At 42.0% G+C, this 13,336-nt stretch overlaps 2 protein-coding genes across 3 annotated transcripts in view; one reads left to right on the forward strand and one right to left on the reverse strand.

Moving 5' to 3' along the window:
* Positions 1-13,336, reverse strand: part of SPRYD3 (SPRY domain containing 3) — a 422,505-nt gene that overhangs the window by 362,473 nt on the left and 46,696 nt on the right. The gene's annotated exons all lie outside the window — the stretch shown is intronic.
* Positions 1-13,336, forward strand: part of TNS2 (tensin 2) — a 119,597-nt gene that overhangs the window by 83,823 nt on the left and 22,438 nt on the right. For both annotated transcript variants that reach the window (XM_075265789.1, XM_075265790.1), the window contains exons 13-18: positions 2,936-2,996; positions 3,076-3,160; positions 3,385-3,514; positions 5,455-5,520; positions 5,791-5,907; positions 7,308-8,702. In XM_075265789.1, the coding sequence (XP_075121890.1) occupies positions 2,936-2,996; positions 3,076-3,160; positions 3,385-3,514; positions 5,455-5,520; positions 5,791-5,907; positions 7,308-8,702 (1,854 nt within the window). The remainder of the gene's footprint in view (positions 1-2,935; positions 2,997-3,075; positions 3,161-3,384; positions 3,515-5,454; positions 5,521-5,790; positions 5,908-7,307; positions 8,703-13,336) is intronic.

Consider the following 13,336-nt stretch of genomic DNA (forward strand, 5'->3'; position numbering starts at 1 on the left):
GGTGGTCCCACAGATTCTCAATTGGGTTCAAATCTGGGGAATTGGCTGGCCAAGGGAGTATGGAAAACTCATCCTGGTGTTCCTCGAACCACGCACGTACACTGCGGGCTTTATGACACGTCGCATTGTCCTGCTGGTAGATGCCATCATCCTGAGGAAAAACAATTCGCATGTAGGGGTGAACATGGTCTGCGAGGATAGATGCATACTTGTACTGATCCATCGTGCCTTCCACAATGAGTGAGTGCACCCAGATGACTGATGACACATGCCTTCTGCCATTGGTTATTTAACGTTGACGTCAAAAGTAGGCGGTGGTCACATTAATATGACTGGACTGTGTATGTTTTGTGGTGATGCCACAGATATCCAAGATGGGTATACCTCTCTAGGCTGAAGCCACATGTTGTGGAAAAGCTTTTTTTTTTTTTTTTTTTTAGCCAAAGTCACCAGTGGATTTAGCAGAAGGGAGGAATTTAGGAATTTCCTTTATATTTCCCATTCCTTTTGAAGACATTCTAGATTTGGCACAAAGAACGCAAAATCTGCATAAAAAAAGCTGCTTTTCCGCAACGTGTGACCTCAGCGCCCTGCTCTATAACATTACTATGTATTAGGAAGCAGGCAGCTTCTTTCCATGATATTGTCTTTGTTTTTTCCTCTTCTGTATCTGTCAGCTTGCTCAGGGAGGCGACTTCATGTTTTCATGGCTGGAGTATTGAGAAACCCGGTCTTCTCGGCATGCAGCGCTGAACTTCTCTGTAATTGTTCCACTATTAATTTCTGCTTACATGGTGCTCATTATACATTTGTCTTCAACACATATGTTTCTCATAAGTCTTGCCTTCCCTTGACATCTGCTTCCCAGATCCATAGAGTTAGCATCAACTGTATTAAAAACTCCACCTTGGCCATTGGGTGCCGTGCCAGACATAGACTCCCACCGCTCATTGCCATGTGGAATTTAATATTTTCTAGCATCCAAAATTAGTTTGGAAAAACAAAACCCTAAATGAATATTTGCGTGCCAAATGTAGTCAAAGCATATGGAGTGAATGCTTGTTTCCATACAGCTAGGATATAGGATGAGAGCGCAGGTTTCCAGACCTGAGTCACTGCACTTCCCTTGTGGTCTGTACATACCAGTCATCTTCACGCATATGTCAGACATCTGCTTAGTGTTAGTCTCTCATACAACACAGCCGGCACTTCTTTTCTCATTTCATTGTGGTGGCTTGATTTGCCATTTAACCTCATTTTTTGACCTTTTATTTATATGAGTGTTTGCTATTCATGGCTGTGCACACGCTTGGAACCATACTTGCTCCATGACTAGTTATTTTACTTCAGATATCCTCCACAACTCACCAGCAGGTTATTTTGCTTGGCCGTGTAGTCATGTATTTCGAAGAAGTAAGGAAGGAAAGCACCTGCCAGATATTTCTGATGCCACTTATCTTTGATGGAGGGAAGAAAGGGTTGAATAGGTAAAAAACAAAACCCCTGATCCCTATGTGACCCAACTGGAGACATTGTGGGTGGATGGGCTTATCCCATATACATGACTGTTGGCCGATCCTGTTGAAATTAAAGAGATCCATCAAGAATAACGTGATATCGCTTTCCAATAAGACATCATGGAAACAGTAACTGGAATGTATCGCCAAGTGGCTGGCTTAGGGTAAAACTCACCTCCACTTTTTGGTGTGTAGTAAATTTGTCAAGCTTAGTTGTCCCCACCACGGCCCTTCTTGCTCTCTGCCATGCTTTGCCCACTTTCATAAAAGGTGTCGAGCAGAGCACAGAAGGAACAATGTGGTATATCTTTGGCGCAAAAAGGGGCTGTGCCCCACATGTCCACCCATCTTTGCTAGACTGGTATTGGAGAAACTAATTTTCCGATTCTCTGTAGGAAGTAAGGGCATAAAACTGCACGGAAAACCGGCCTCGACTTTGTCCCCGCGTTGAGGATTTCCTATAAACAGCGATTCACGCCATTAATTTCCAGCTAATCCTTGATCATTATAATGGCTATGCATAGATAATATAGACATTATCATCTCCAGATGTTTGTGGGCAGCAAGAAGCAGAATACAGTTATTCTATGGCCTTAGATTGGGTTAATATCAAGTCATTACATCAGAAATGTATCAATCTTAAGAGTTATCCAAGTTATTTAATAATGGGCCCAGTGCTGCGGATTACTATAAAACAAGAGAAGAAGCAATGTGTTCTGGTCTTCTCCCCTGCTGATTCCAGAATCAGACTTTTGGCCCTCCCCGCTGCAGCAGCAATGAGGTCATCTTGGCTGCATCGTATTACCTGCCTGTATACAGCCCGTAACCGCTGCAGTCAATCATGGGCATCGGCGGTATATGGCACATGCCTGCAGAGGGTGACTAAGGCAATAGTGTCATTTGGTTACTATACAGAAAATCTGATAAAACGATAAAGTTTGCTAATAAAGAAGATTAGGAAAAAGGTCATCGTATGGGCTGTGTCTGATGCTGCACTTGCTCTCTATTCCCTTCAATGGGGTTGAGCTGTAATACCGGACACAGCACTTGGACAATTGCACTGTTTCTAAGGCAAAAATAGACCCTTTTTTTTTCTAATCTCGCCCCTCTAGTTAGCACTGGTCAAAGAGCAGACATGACCGTCAGATGTCTGTACCCATTGGGATCGTCACTCGCTTTGCCCACTGAGCCACCTTGTTTGAACCCACCTTCATCCATATTGTATTCCTGCAGCACATCTATATGCAGAGAGTAACTTGCCATATGTTTCCCACCTGCAGCAATAAACCAGTGTTATTTCACTTGTGTCATGGTAATTCCTTTTCGCTGTATCAGTCCAGCACATTCCTGTCCATGCCAAGACTGGCTAGTATAAATCCTTCTTCCAGTCATATTGTCTTATTGTTTCTCTGTCCTAGGATTTTGCCCTTTCCTGAAGATCTATCAGTCCATGCAGCTTGTCTACACCTCAGGAATTTAGTGAGTTTTATTTCTGTATCTCAGCGCCCTGCAATGTACAATACCAGCGCGACTAACTCATACTGTCTCTTGTCTCTAGCTCAAGTCAAGGGGATGGCGCTAATAAGAAACACCAGCTGTGTATTAGCTTGGAGCCAGCCTTGCTTCTTAAAGGTGATATCATGGTATGTATTCAGTTTGTCATTTTATAGATGTTTATAAAGTAGCGTTAACACCAAGATGGGCATGTCATACACACAACTTCTGTAGCAGCACAGGTTTGAGAATTTTTAAAGCCACTTTGCAGACTTAGGGGCTTAATAAGTCTGCCCCAGTGTACGCAGAGCTTTAACAATTCTCGCCTATTCACATGGAAATCATTCATAAAAATTGTATTCATTTGTCACAGGTGAAATGCTATCACAAGCGCAGCAAGCCTCACGAGAGGGAAGTCCTGTTCAGACTCCAGTTCCATACATGTACAATTCACAACACTCATCTCTGCTTCAGTAAAGACCAGCTGGACAGCGCCTGCACGGGTGAGAAGTGGCACATAGCATCCTACGTACATTGATAAAGCTGTGTATTATCACTTAAAGAGGAGATTTCATCACCTCCACTAACTCCATTTCCACTGATTTCAGCGCAATTAGAATATTCTCTCTAGCCCCACCATTCCAGAGTAACAGACCAGGTAGTTTTGATACCTGACGTGCTATGTAAGCTCTGTAATGTCAGAAGGGTGAGATCAGGTAGGGGGTGTGATTCAGATCTCCATTCAGAGGCAGCCAGTGTCAGAGCTCAGAATCACACCCGTTGTTTGCTCCTTCCTAACACCGCCCTCCTGACAGTACAGAGACTAAATAGCATATCAGACGCCAAAACTAACTGCACTTATTGCTCGGGAATGGTGATGGCTAGAGAAAAAATTCCAACTGTGCCATTAAGTGATGCAAAGGGCATGACTGGTCAGAGGTGGTGAAAGGTCCTCTTTAAAAAGTGTTTCCAGAAGTGGGCTCCACAGAACCTTATGGCTTCAGGGTGAGGTCTTTGGGGTTCCAAATTCTACTTAACAACTATGATTAAAGAACTCAATGATGGCTCCTTACACAGTTCATCACCTGGTCCTTTCAGGAAAAATAGGTTTGATCCTCTTGTTTATAGAGGACCTCTCCGCTCCTGACTTCTATTAGTAAATATTTCTGGTACATCTTTTGTTAGAACTGTGTTGTGTTGTTCCTCAGTTGTTCCTCCAAGAAATTAATGAATTGACAACTAGGTGTCACCACTTGGGGGAGGGGCTACACACTGTAACATTGTCCAGTCTGGCAGGACACACCTCTTTTACAAGGAGAATAGTCGTAAATATTCAGGAGGAGTAACATAGGAACTGACTTTATATCAGGACTGTTACCAGTCCTCCCTATTGGGGCTGCTATGGGACTTCATTTTTCACACTGTATATTTCCTGTTGTGTGAGTCCTCTGCTGAGCTGTTCCATATGACTTCATTAACACTTGCGTAGTTCTGTCAGTATTTTACTGTTTATCATTGTATGTAAGCCAATACCAAGCATGGAACTGAGAAAAACTATAATGGGTAGATTTGCGCCTCTTCTGTGTTTTGGATCCACTCCTGATTAAAATACTGAGCAAAGTATATAAGTGTGAGGCCAAAAAAATGTGAGATCAAGAAAGAAATAAACGATTGGCCATTTGTGTAATCCTGTTGTTACTGTATTTACAAAAGGATATGCTTAAAACTAAATGCGGAGCGCTGCCAATGGGAGGATGTGGTTCGGTGACAGGTGGGCCCTGCAGGATGTGAACCGGATTTACAGATCCGCCTAAGTTTTGTAACATCATATAGAGAGTTATGTTTCATAGTTTAAAGAGGATCTGAAAAGCCCAATCTGACAGACACTGTCACCCTGAGCATTTTGGTGTTTTGTTTATCTAAAATCTGTTCTGCTGTTCCAAAGATATAAGCCCTTTAGTGTTGATACACATTAGGGTCTGCTAGCCAAATGGTCAGTAACACTATGTTGTGGTTTCTCTGTGGGTGGGGTCTTCTATATGTCATACATTGTAACCGCCCTCTTGACTAATATGTCCTAAAAAGGCTTATATCTATGGAATAGGTGAACGGATTTGGATGAAACAAACGCCAAACTACTCAGGGTGAAAGCACCTATCATAACGTCATTGGGGTTTTCAGACCTGGTGACAGCTGCTCTTTAAGAATATAAAAGTCTGTCTACTATACCGTATACTTCATCTGTGACTTCCGTTAATACTCTCTCCCATGTCACACTCACAAGACATAAGAAAGCTGAGATATGGGGGGTTGTTTGTTTAACAGTCTTGGGAGTGTCTCATAGCTCTGGGCTGATCTTCTCCATAGCATGACATATCCCTGAGTTTATTGCCATTTCTTGCCTTTTTCCCATGTTTTTAGTAATTCTCATTTCTTCTCCCAGATGACAGATTCCCAGATGATGCAGCCGTGGAATTTATATTTTCTTCTGGATCAGACAAAGTTAAAGGTGAGGACACGTCTGAGTCATAGAGCCTGTCTACATTGGTGTTTCCTTGTTTGCCTTGGTTCTAGACATGTTAGCCACATCTACGCACATGTCCTTCCTGTACAGATGACATCATCAGACACATATACACAGTGGAAGTCCCCAATATTTCTACATAATCAACCAATTTGCTCTGCTAAACACATCTGCCCTCCACCTACACAAACACTCAGCTATTTGTCTGCCTTCAATCTTACTCAATCCTTTGTCTCTCCATCTCCCACATTAAAGGGCGAGAGGTTTTCCGCAAGGACCCGAGCGTTACGGTGGATTACGACATCACTGATCCACTTGTCCGTTATGACTCCTATGAGAACCTCAATCTAAACCATGAGGACAGTCTGGAGGGTGAGTGCACTGAATGTCATATATAACAGCTGGGACATATAAGTGTTTAATATACAGGGCAAGGGTCTCCTTATTCCATGTCACTTTAGATACTATCCTGGAGGAGACAGCAAACGGATTAGTCACTTCCTTTGTAAGAATTTGCACGGGGAACGTTCCCATAGACTGCTTTACATTATAGTTCTGGGTAATATTAGTGACGTTACGTTGCTGTGGGTTTTGGTTACCACAGTTAGGCTTTAATGGGTCTTAGCTTTTCATGCATATATTACAAGTCAATGACTCACAAGACAGGACGCTGAGATAAGATGAAGATGATTTGCTGTCACTGAGAACAGAAGAAAAACAGGACATTTCCAATTGTAAAATAACTTTCCATAAATGAATAGGACAGGTGAATATAAGAAACTTTGTGATACATCTTATTAAATAAATCTGTTTTCTTATCCGCTTATTAAGCTGCTCTCTACTCCTTATCAGTTTGTTGGCTTACTTAAAGGGATTCTATCACTAGAATCCCTTTTTAAACTAAATACACGTAGGAATAGCCTTAAGAAAGGCTATTCTTCTCTTACCTTTATTATTCTGATCCGCGCGGCCATTCCTTAGAAATATCCTATTTTTTTCCTTATGTAAATCAGTTTTCTCGCAGCACTGGGGGCGTCCACAGTGCTGCTCGAAAGCTTTCCAGCGACGCCCTCTGTCTTCTCTGCCTTCTCGCACGCTCATCTTCTCTTCCTTCCAAAGCACCGACTGCGCATGTTTGTCGGCCATTTTGCTGTAGCCAAATGGGAGAGGCCACAGAAAAATGGCCGACGGACATGCGCAGTCGGCACTTTTGAACGAAGAGTGTATCAAGCCGCGGATGATGAGGCTGATGAGGCTGCGGAATCCGCAGGAGGTTAGGGCATGCCACTTTTTTTCCCGCTAGCTGAAAAAAAATTGCTAGAAAAAAAGCGAGAGACTCCCATTTAAATGTAAGGGAGACTTTTTACAGGCAGATTTTAGGGCAGATTCTGCGTCAAAATCTGCCTGTAGAATACTTTGTGTGACCTTACCCTAAGAATTTCCTTTATATTTCCCACTTCTTATGTAGCCACAAAAAAAGTTGCGTTTCCGCAACATGGAACTTTAGACTCAGGCTGAGTCCCAACGTTGCAGAAACCCAGCTTTTTTTGTTGCAGATTTTGCTAGTTTTTTTTTAATTCAACGCCAGGAGTGGACTGAGCAGAAGGGAGAAAACCGCAGCACAATCTGCAACAAAAAAAGCTTCGTTTCTGCAACGTAATGTTAACATGTATTTCAATCTAGTGCTCTTTCGGCAGCTCTCGGACAGTTTATTTGTGTATTGTTTTGGGTTTGTTTTTTTTACAGTTTTTAACAATTTCTTTGCTCCACAGATCTTAGTCACACTCGTGGGCCATTGGATGGTAGTTTGTATGCCCGTGTAAAGAAAAAGATCACACCTTTGCCCTCTGCTAATGGAAGCCCTGAACAGCATGGCCGACTCCTGTCTGTTAGTAGTGACTCTGGACACTCTTCAGCCCCAACTGAAAGGATGGAAGAAACACCCCAAAAGTCTTTGCCAACAGCAGCAGAGCGAGAAGACCTAGAAAAACTTTTAGGTGGATTTGGAGTTAATGTAAAGAACGAAGGAGAGTCACAATACTCACAGGTGGGGAAATGTGAGGAGGCGATGACCCAAAATGGACATCAAAGGCAAAATATGGAGGAAAGACCCAGAGATATGCAGCACGTCATGCATCAGGAAGGCTTAAACCCAAATATTCAGCCAAAGGTGAATGGAGATTCAAGGTTTCAGTACTCACCCCAGTGGTCTGGAGTGTCTGATGAAGGAGCATCTCAAGGTTTGCCATTAACGCCACCGTCCTGGGAGGAACAGAGAGAATCCCCATGTGAAGCAGTCATAATGGAAGATGAAATAGCACAGTTTGGTGGCCTAGCTGTTTATCCAGGAAGGAGAACTTTATTGACCAGGCATTGCTCCTGCAGAGTGGGTTATGGGGCTCCTAATATTGAGGGACCTCCTAGCAGATCTTATTTCAGACCAGAAGGCATTCTCGATCCTCGGGGGGCACCAGGAACAGGTGCAGTACTGCAAGGAGGTCATTATCCAGGCATGTATGCCGATCAAGAAAGAAGACGACTGTATCGTTCCTTGTCCGAAGGACCCCATCATTACCCCAACCAAACACAAAGCCCACCAAAAAGAGGCAGTTTGAGAGAAAATCGACAATACATTTGTCAGCCTATTTCTCATGAACCTCTTTTGCCTCCAATGTGCCCTTGTTCACATTGTCAAAGTTCAGCGTGCTATCCTCCTGTTCCTAACATGTGGCCTATGGAAGGAGGCAAGATGTCAGCGATGCAACCTTTTCATCGAGGAGAATTTCCATTACATATGTCCCAGGCTTATGGGCAAAATGTACAGCCCAGCCACGATATCCCACCTCCTTTCTCTGCTAAGATGCAGTATGGATTCACGGTTCCACATGGGGAAGACTCACTGCACTTCAATCATTTTGCAGACACAGGATATGGACATGCCTACCCACATTTCTTGCATCCCTCCTATCTCCCAGCTCACTGCCCACCTAATGCATATGGTGCCCATCCTTTTCCTGGTTGCATGTCCTCCTGTAGTCAGACAGGCGGGCAGTCCCCTCCAAGTTCTGTATCTCCTGTTGTCCCATCCAGTTGTACCCCTCGGAGAATGAGTGGGGATACCATGTCTGCCGGGAGTCCTGGTGAATTAACACCGCCACAACAGCAAGGTGAGGTGTGACACAACACCTATAACAGTATTATACAGGGCTGGATGTGCCCACCAGAGGAAACTCCAGAGGGCTAATGTGCAGACATAATATGTGGGTAATACCCAAATAAATCATGAATCCCTTTTCCTCTTATAGTCTTGTACAGTGTTCACAACATCATATACAAAACATTGAAAAAGTAGATGTGCACTTAGTCTGTGTAGTTGGACAGAGAGCCCCGAGAACAATTTCTTCTGGTGGGACACAGTCTGACACTGGTGTTGTCGGTTCTTGATGTGTATTTGCTTTGTGTCTGGTTACAATTGGCATACAAATCTAAAGGCCACTCATACACAATAGACCAGTGATTCTCAACATGTGGTTCGTGTACCCCAGGGGGTAACCCCATTCATTCTCAGGGCGTGCTCACCATGGCTCGGAACCACTGTTTTGGAAGTGACAACTATAGTGAGTGCTCAGGTCCTGAGGTCCCTGGGATGCTTTTTCCACCCAAACCCCCAACCATGTTTAAATACAAAGACACAGTGGCTGCCAAGCAGAGGCAGGCATCATACAATATTGGTTAGGGTAAAGGGGTCGGGTGTCCTCATCCAGAGCGGGTATAGTGTGCTGAATAGACAAGATCCTCAGAACTTTTAGTGAGTGTCTGCTGCTGATGTCCCCACAAGAAAAACTGTTTGTTTGGCACGCCAGTTGTTTCCCACTTGAGATCGGAGTAGGATCTTCTAGATGTCAGACACTTCACTTTCTGTTGGGGGATGGGAAGAAGATGGCCATGTTTAAAATTGTCTGATAGTAGGATGAAGAACCTTAAAGTCTTTTACAGTCTTTACTTAAAAGTACGTTCTCAGAAAGATTCTTCATCCTTCATCTCCTCTCATAGAACATGAATGGCCAATCTGAATGACTGTAATGGCCAGTACTGACTACAGTGTCTATGGCTACGAATCAGAATCATTGTTCCCTAGTCATTCAATAGTTGTTAGCTGTCAACTTCTGTGTAATGTGTATAACTTCCACTGTCATGTTATTGCTCTCACTCATCACTTCCACCATTTCCAAGCAGGCCCAGTCCAAAAAGAAATGTACACACTTGAAATGATATTTATAACTTGGCCGGGCACAGTGTATAAGTGTGTAAGTGTGTGTATAAGTGTGCGCAGACTGCAATGATGGCAGGATTAAGTAACTATGAAAATGTAAAGTCTTGAACTATAAACATCTTTGCAAATCTATCACACTTTGTAAAGTAGAAGTATCTGTAATCTAAATTTTGGTGGAAAAGTTTAATCTTGAAGCTGGAAGTTCCCCAGCCCCAATGCAAAATCTGTCCAAGCCTCCTTTATCTATACCCCTGGTTGATACATGCCAGGTAGCAGTATATTACAGGTAGTTGGTCTAACATTGCCAGATAGATTTAAGCTTAATGTAATGTGTAATGTATATATATCATTGGTAATGAAGTCATGGAACATGGAAAGGCAACAAGTTAGCATGTCATGTTATTTCAGAGGAACGAAGCGAAATCCCATTATGACAGTATGATATCATACTTGAAATTGACATAAATCATATTCCCAAAAGGCAACAGACCACAGAGAGAACAGGGAGTGTATTAAAGGAATATAGTGTCTAAACTATTCAGACATTTCCAAAACCCTGTGGAGTAAAAGGTCCGAATCCTCCAGCTGGGCTATGGCAGGCCGCGACCCTTAACCCTTACTTCTCCAGAGCATTTATTAGGATTGGGGGTTCGGAATGAAGTCAATGCAACAGAACTCGTGATGATATAAGCTAGAATGGAAATGACTACAATCAGTGGTAACATGTAATATAACATCATAAGCACTGATAAATATTATATACTGTATATACAATCTCATGGTATATAGGAAACAATTTATAGTGAGAGAAGAATAACTTAACTTGACACAAGTGTTAAAGGAGTGTGTGCCATAATGATGTTATGGGGTTTTCCAGGACTCACCCCTGGGTCACATTAGCGTTTGTATTCCGTCCGGGGGAGTCTGCATGAGGACCCCCTCGAACGGAATACCAATGCAACTACAATCGTTGTTCAGTAAAAGCACATGGACCTCATAGACTATAATGGGGTCCGTGTACTTGCCACACACTGCGCGCATGAATCATGTCTGCATGATTTGTGTGGGCAGTGCGCAGCAAGCACAAGGACCCCATTATAGTCTATGGGGTCTGTGTGCTTTTACTGCACAACGCTTGCAATTGCGTTTGTATTCCGTTCAGGGGGTCCTCATGCGGACTCCCCCGAATGGAATACAAAAGCAGATGTGAACAGGGCATTAGATAGAGTTCTTCCGGACTCTTCACTGAATACCAAGCACCTTACCATACATTGTGTAGGGGCTGTGCTTCATATCACAGCTCAGTTCTATTCATTTGCAGTCCAAAATTGAAGGAATAAAAATGTGAAAAAGTTTTAAAAAACATTTCTCAAATTTCAACTTAAGCCTTTCCCTAGATGACGTATAAAAGCAACCAAAAGCAATCACAAACTCACAGTTATCTGAAACATATACAATTATTTATCCCGTACGGAGAATACTGAAGCAGGAAAATAAATCAAACTGGCTTATCCAGTATTTTTTTTGTTTTACCTCCCAAAAACAGGGAATAAAAATTATCAAAACATTAGATAATCCCCAAATGGTATGAATAAAAATGTGCCCAGCAAAAAAAAGATGCTTCCATAGCTCCGTACATGGAAATATAAAAAACTTATGGGTGTCAGAATATGGATTTTTGTAAAGGTATTAAAACATAATAAGAACTATATAAATTTGTTATGGCTTTTGAAAAGCAGAGATTAAAAAATGGAAATGCAAAAATGAGACATGGCTGTGATGAGACAAACATTTAGGCCAATGCCCCACGTAGCGAACCACAGCCAAAAATTCATTATATCCATGATATTTTTAGCACTGTTTAGCGGTAGTATATTTAATATTTTATAGCATTATTATTTAAGAATATTGTTCTTTGTGACTTAAACATGTTTTACGACTGACATTGATCTAACCAGGGCACCACAGTTAAAATAAACCAAGTACATCTATTGTAGATAATGGCAACATATAGCAGAATAAACTCAATAGTCAACATCATGTACTAAAGTGTTCTCGTTGGAAAAAAAAAGACCTTTGTGATTATAGACACGTGAAATATTTACAACCTGAATTTTGGTTGTGATATGTTATTGTTTTACGTTTCCTCTGAAATAATATTGATGCAGAAAATCAGAGAAGTAGTTGGGTTGAGAAGTCAAAATTTCACAAATAAGAAAGGATAGATGAAAATCACTTATTTTAGCTGTAAATTTATGAGAGTCTAGCGGGTGGCGGTGGCACTGCGAATATATAATGAGACATCTATACACAGTGTAATGGAATGTGGTACTAAATATAGGGCGGGGGACGTCTACTGCACCCACTTACTGACACCAATTTACTCATTTACTCCATTAACCAGCAAACATGACTGCTGGAAATTTCCTCTCCTCATGTTTGCCAATATATTGTGTCAGTATCCAGGGTGAATTTTCTTTTCCAGGCATAGGCATCTGCCAAACCATGGAGTATTTATTTCCCTCTAGATGATCACTGGAGATCTGTTCCCTTTGGCACGATCACATGAAATGTCTGCAGGTTGGCAGCTCTGAGATGCGTAAAAATCTGGCCCAAGATGTTACCTCAGGGTTCAGGGTGTATCGCCTGGTCATACTTCATAACCAGGACATTATAGTCACACATACAACGGCTGTAACTGATAATTGGCTGTAAATTTTTTAATAATGGTCCAATCATTATGAAGTGCTACCATTGGCATTTTTAATTATATTTTGCAACTTTCTTATATTTATGGAAAAAATTATTCTCTTTAACCCTTCAAAAACTTCCAAAAAGTTCTTAATAGGCAGTAATAGGCAACCTTCCAAAAATATCCTAATCCAAACCATCTTGCTTTCTCTGAATAGCTATAAAATCTAGAAACAAAAGTTTACATTAAAAGAAAGTTCAGTCTGGATGCACGTACGTTTGCTCATATGTATGGGAAGATTCTTTCTCTTTAACCCTTTCATGTTAAAAATGTTAAAAAAAAACATCCAAAAATATCTTAATCCAAAGTATCTGGCCTTCTCTGACAAGTCCAGTAATATGTAGATCGTCCTTATGCCACCAAAATAGCTGTGAATTATAAGGCATAAGACTCCACCAGAGCTCTGAAGATGCCTTGCCATGTTTGTGTAGTTCATCCTGGTGAGGTCTTTTTGGTTAATCAAGAGAGGTGCTATGTCTCATTGAAGTGACCGTCTTATCAGTATAGGGAGACTTAGCAACCATGTATGCTTCAATAGAAATTCTGGGAAGTTCAGTGTCTGACTGAGGTTCATTGAGCCCACAAAATAAAATGATTCCTCCAACATCTCCCACATAATAGACACCAAGATTTGAAGGGTGCTATAGTCTTCTGCTGGACCATTATAGTGTCTAGTGCTGGGGCCCACTGGAGGATCCTCTGGTGGGCCCATCTGATACTGAATACGTTTTTCTTGATGGAGAGAGGAAAACTTTCCATCAAGGACCGGGGTCAGC

The sequence above is a fragment of the Leptodactylus fuscus genome, chromosome 2 (assembly GCF_031893055.1).
Source record: "Leptodactylus fuscus isolate aLepFus1 chromosome 2, aLepFus1.hap2, whole genome shotgun sequence".
NCBI lineage: Eukaryota > Metazoa > Chordata > Amphibia > Anura > Leptodactylidae > Leptodactylus > Leptodactylus fuscus.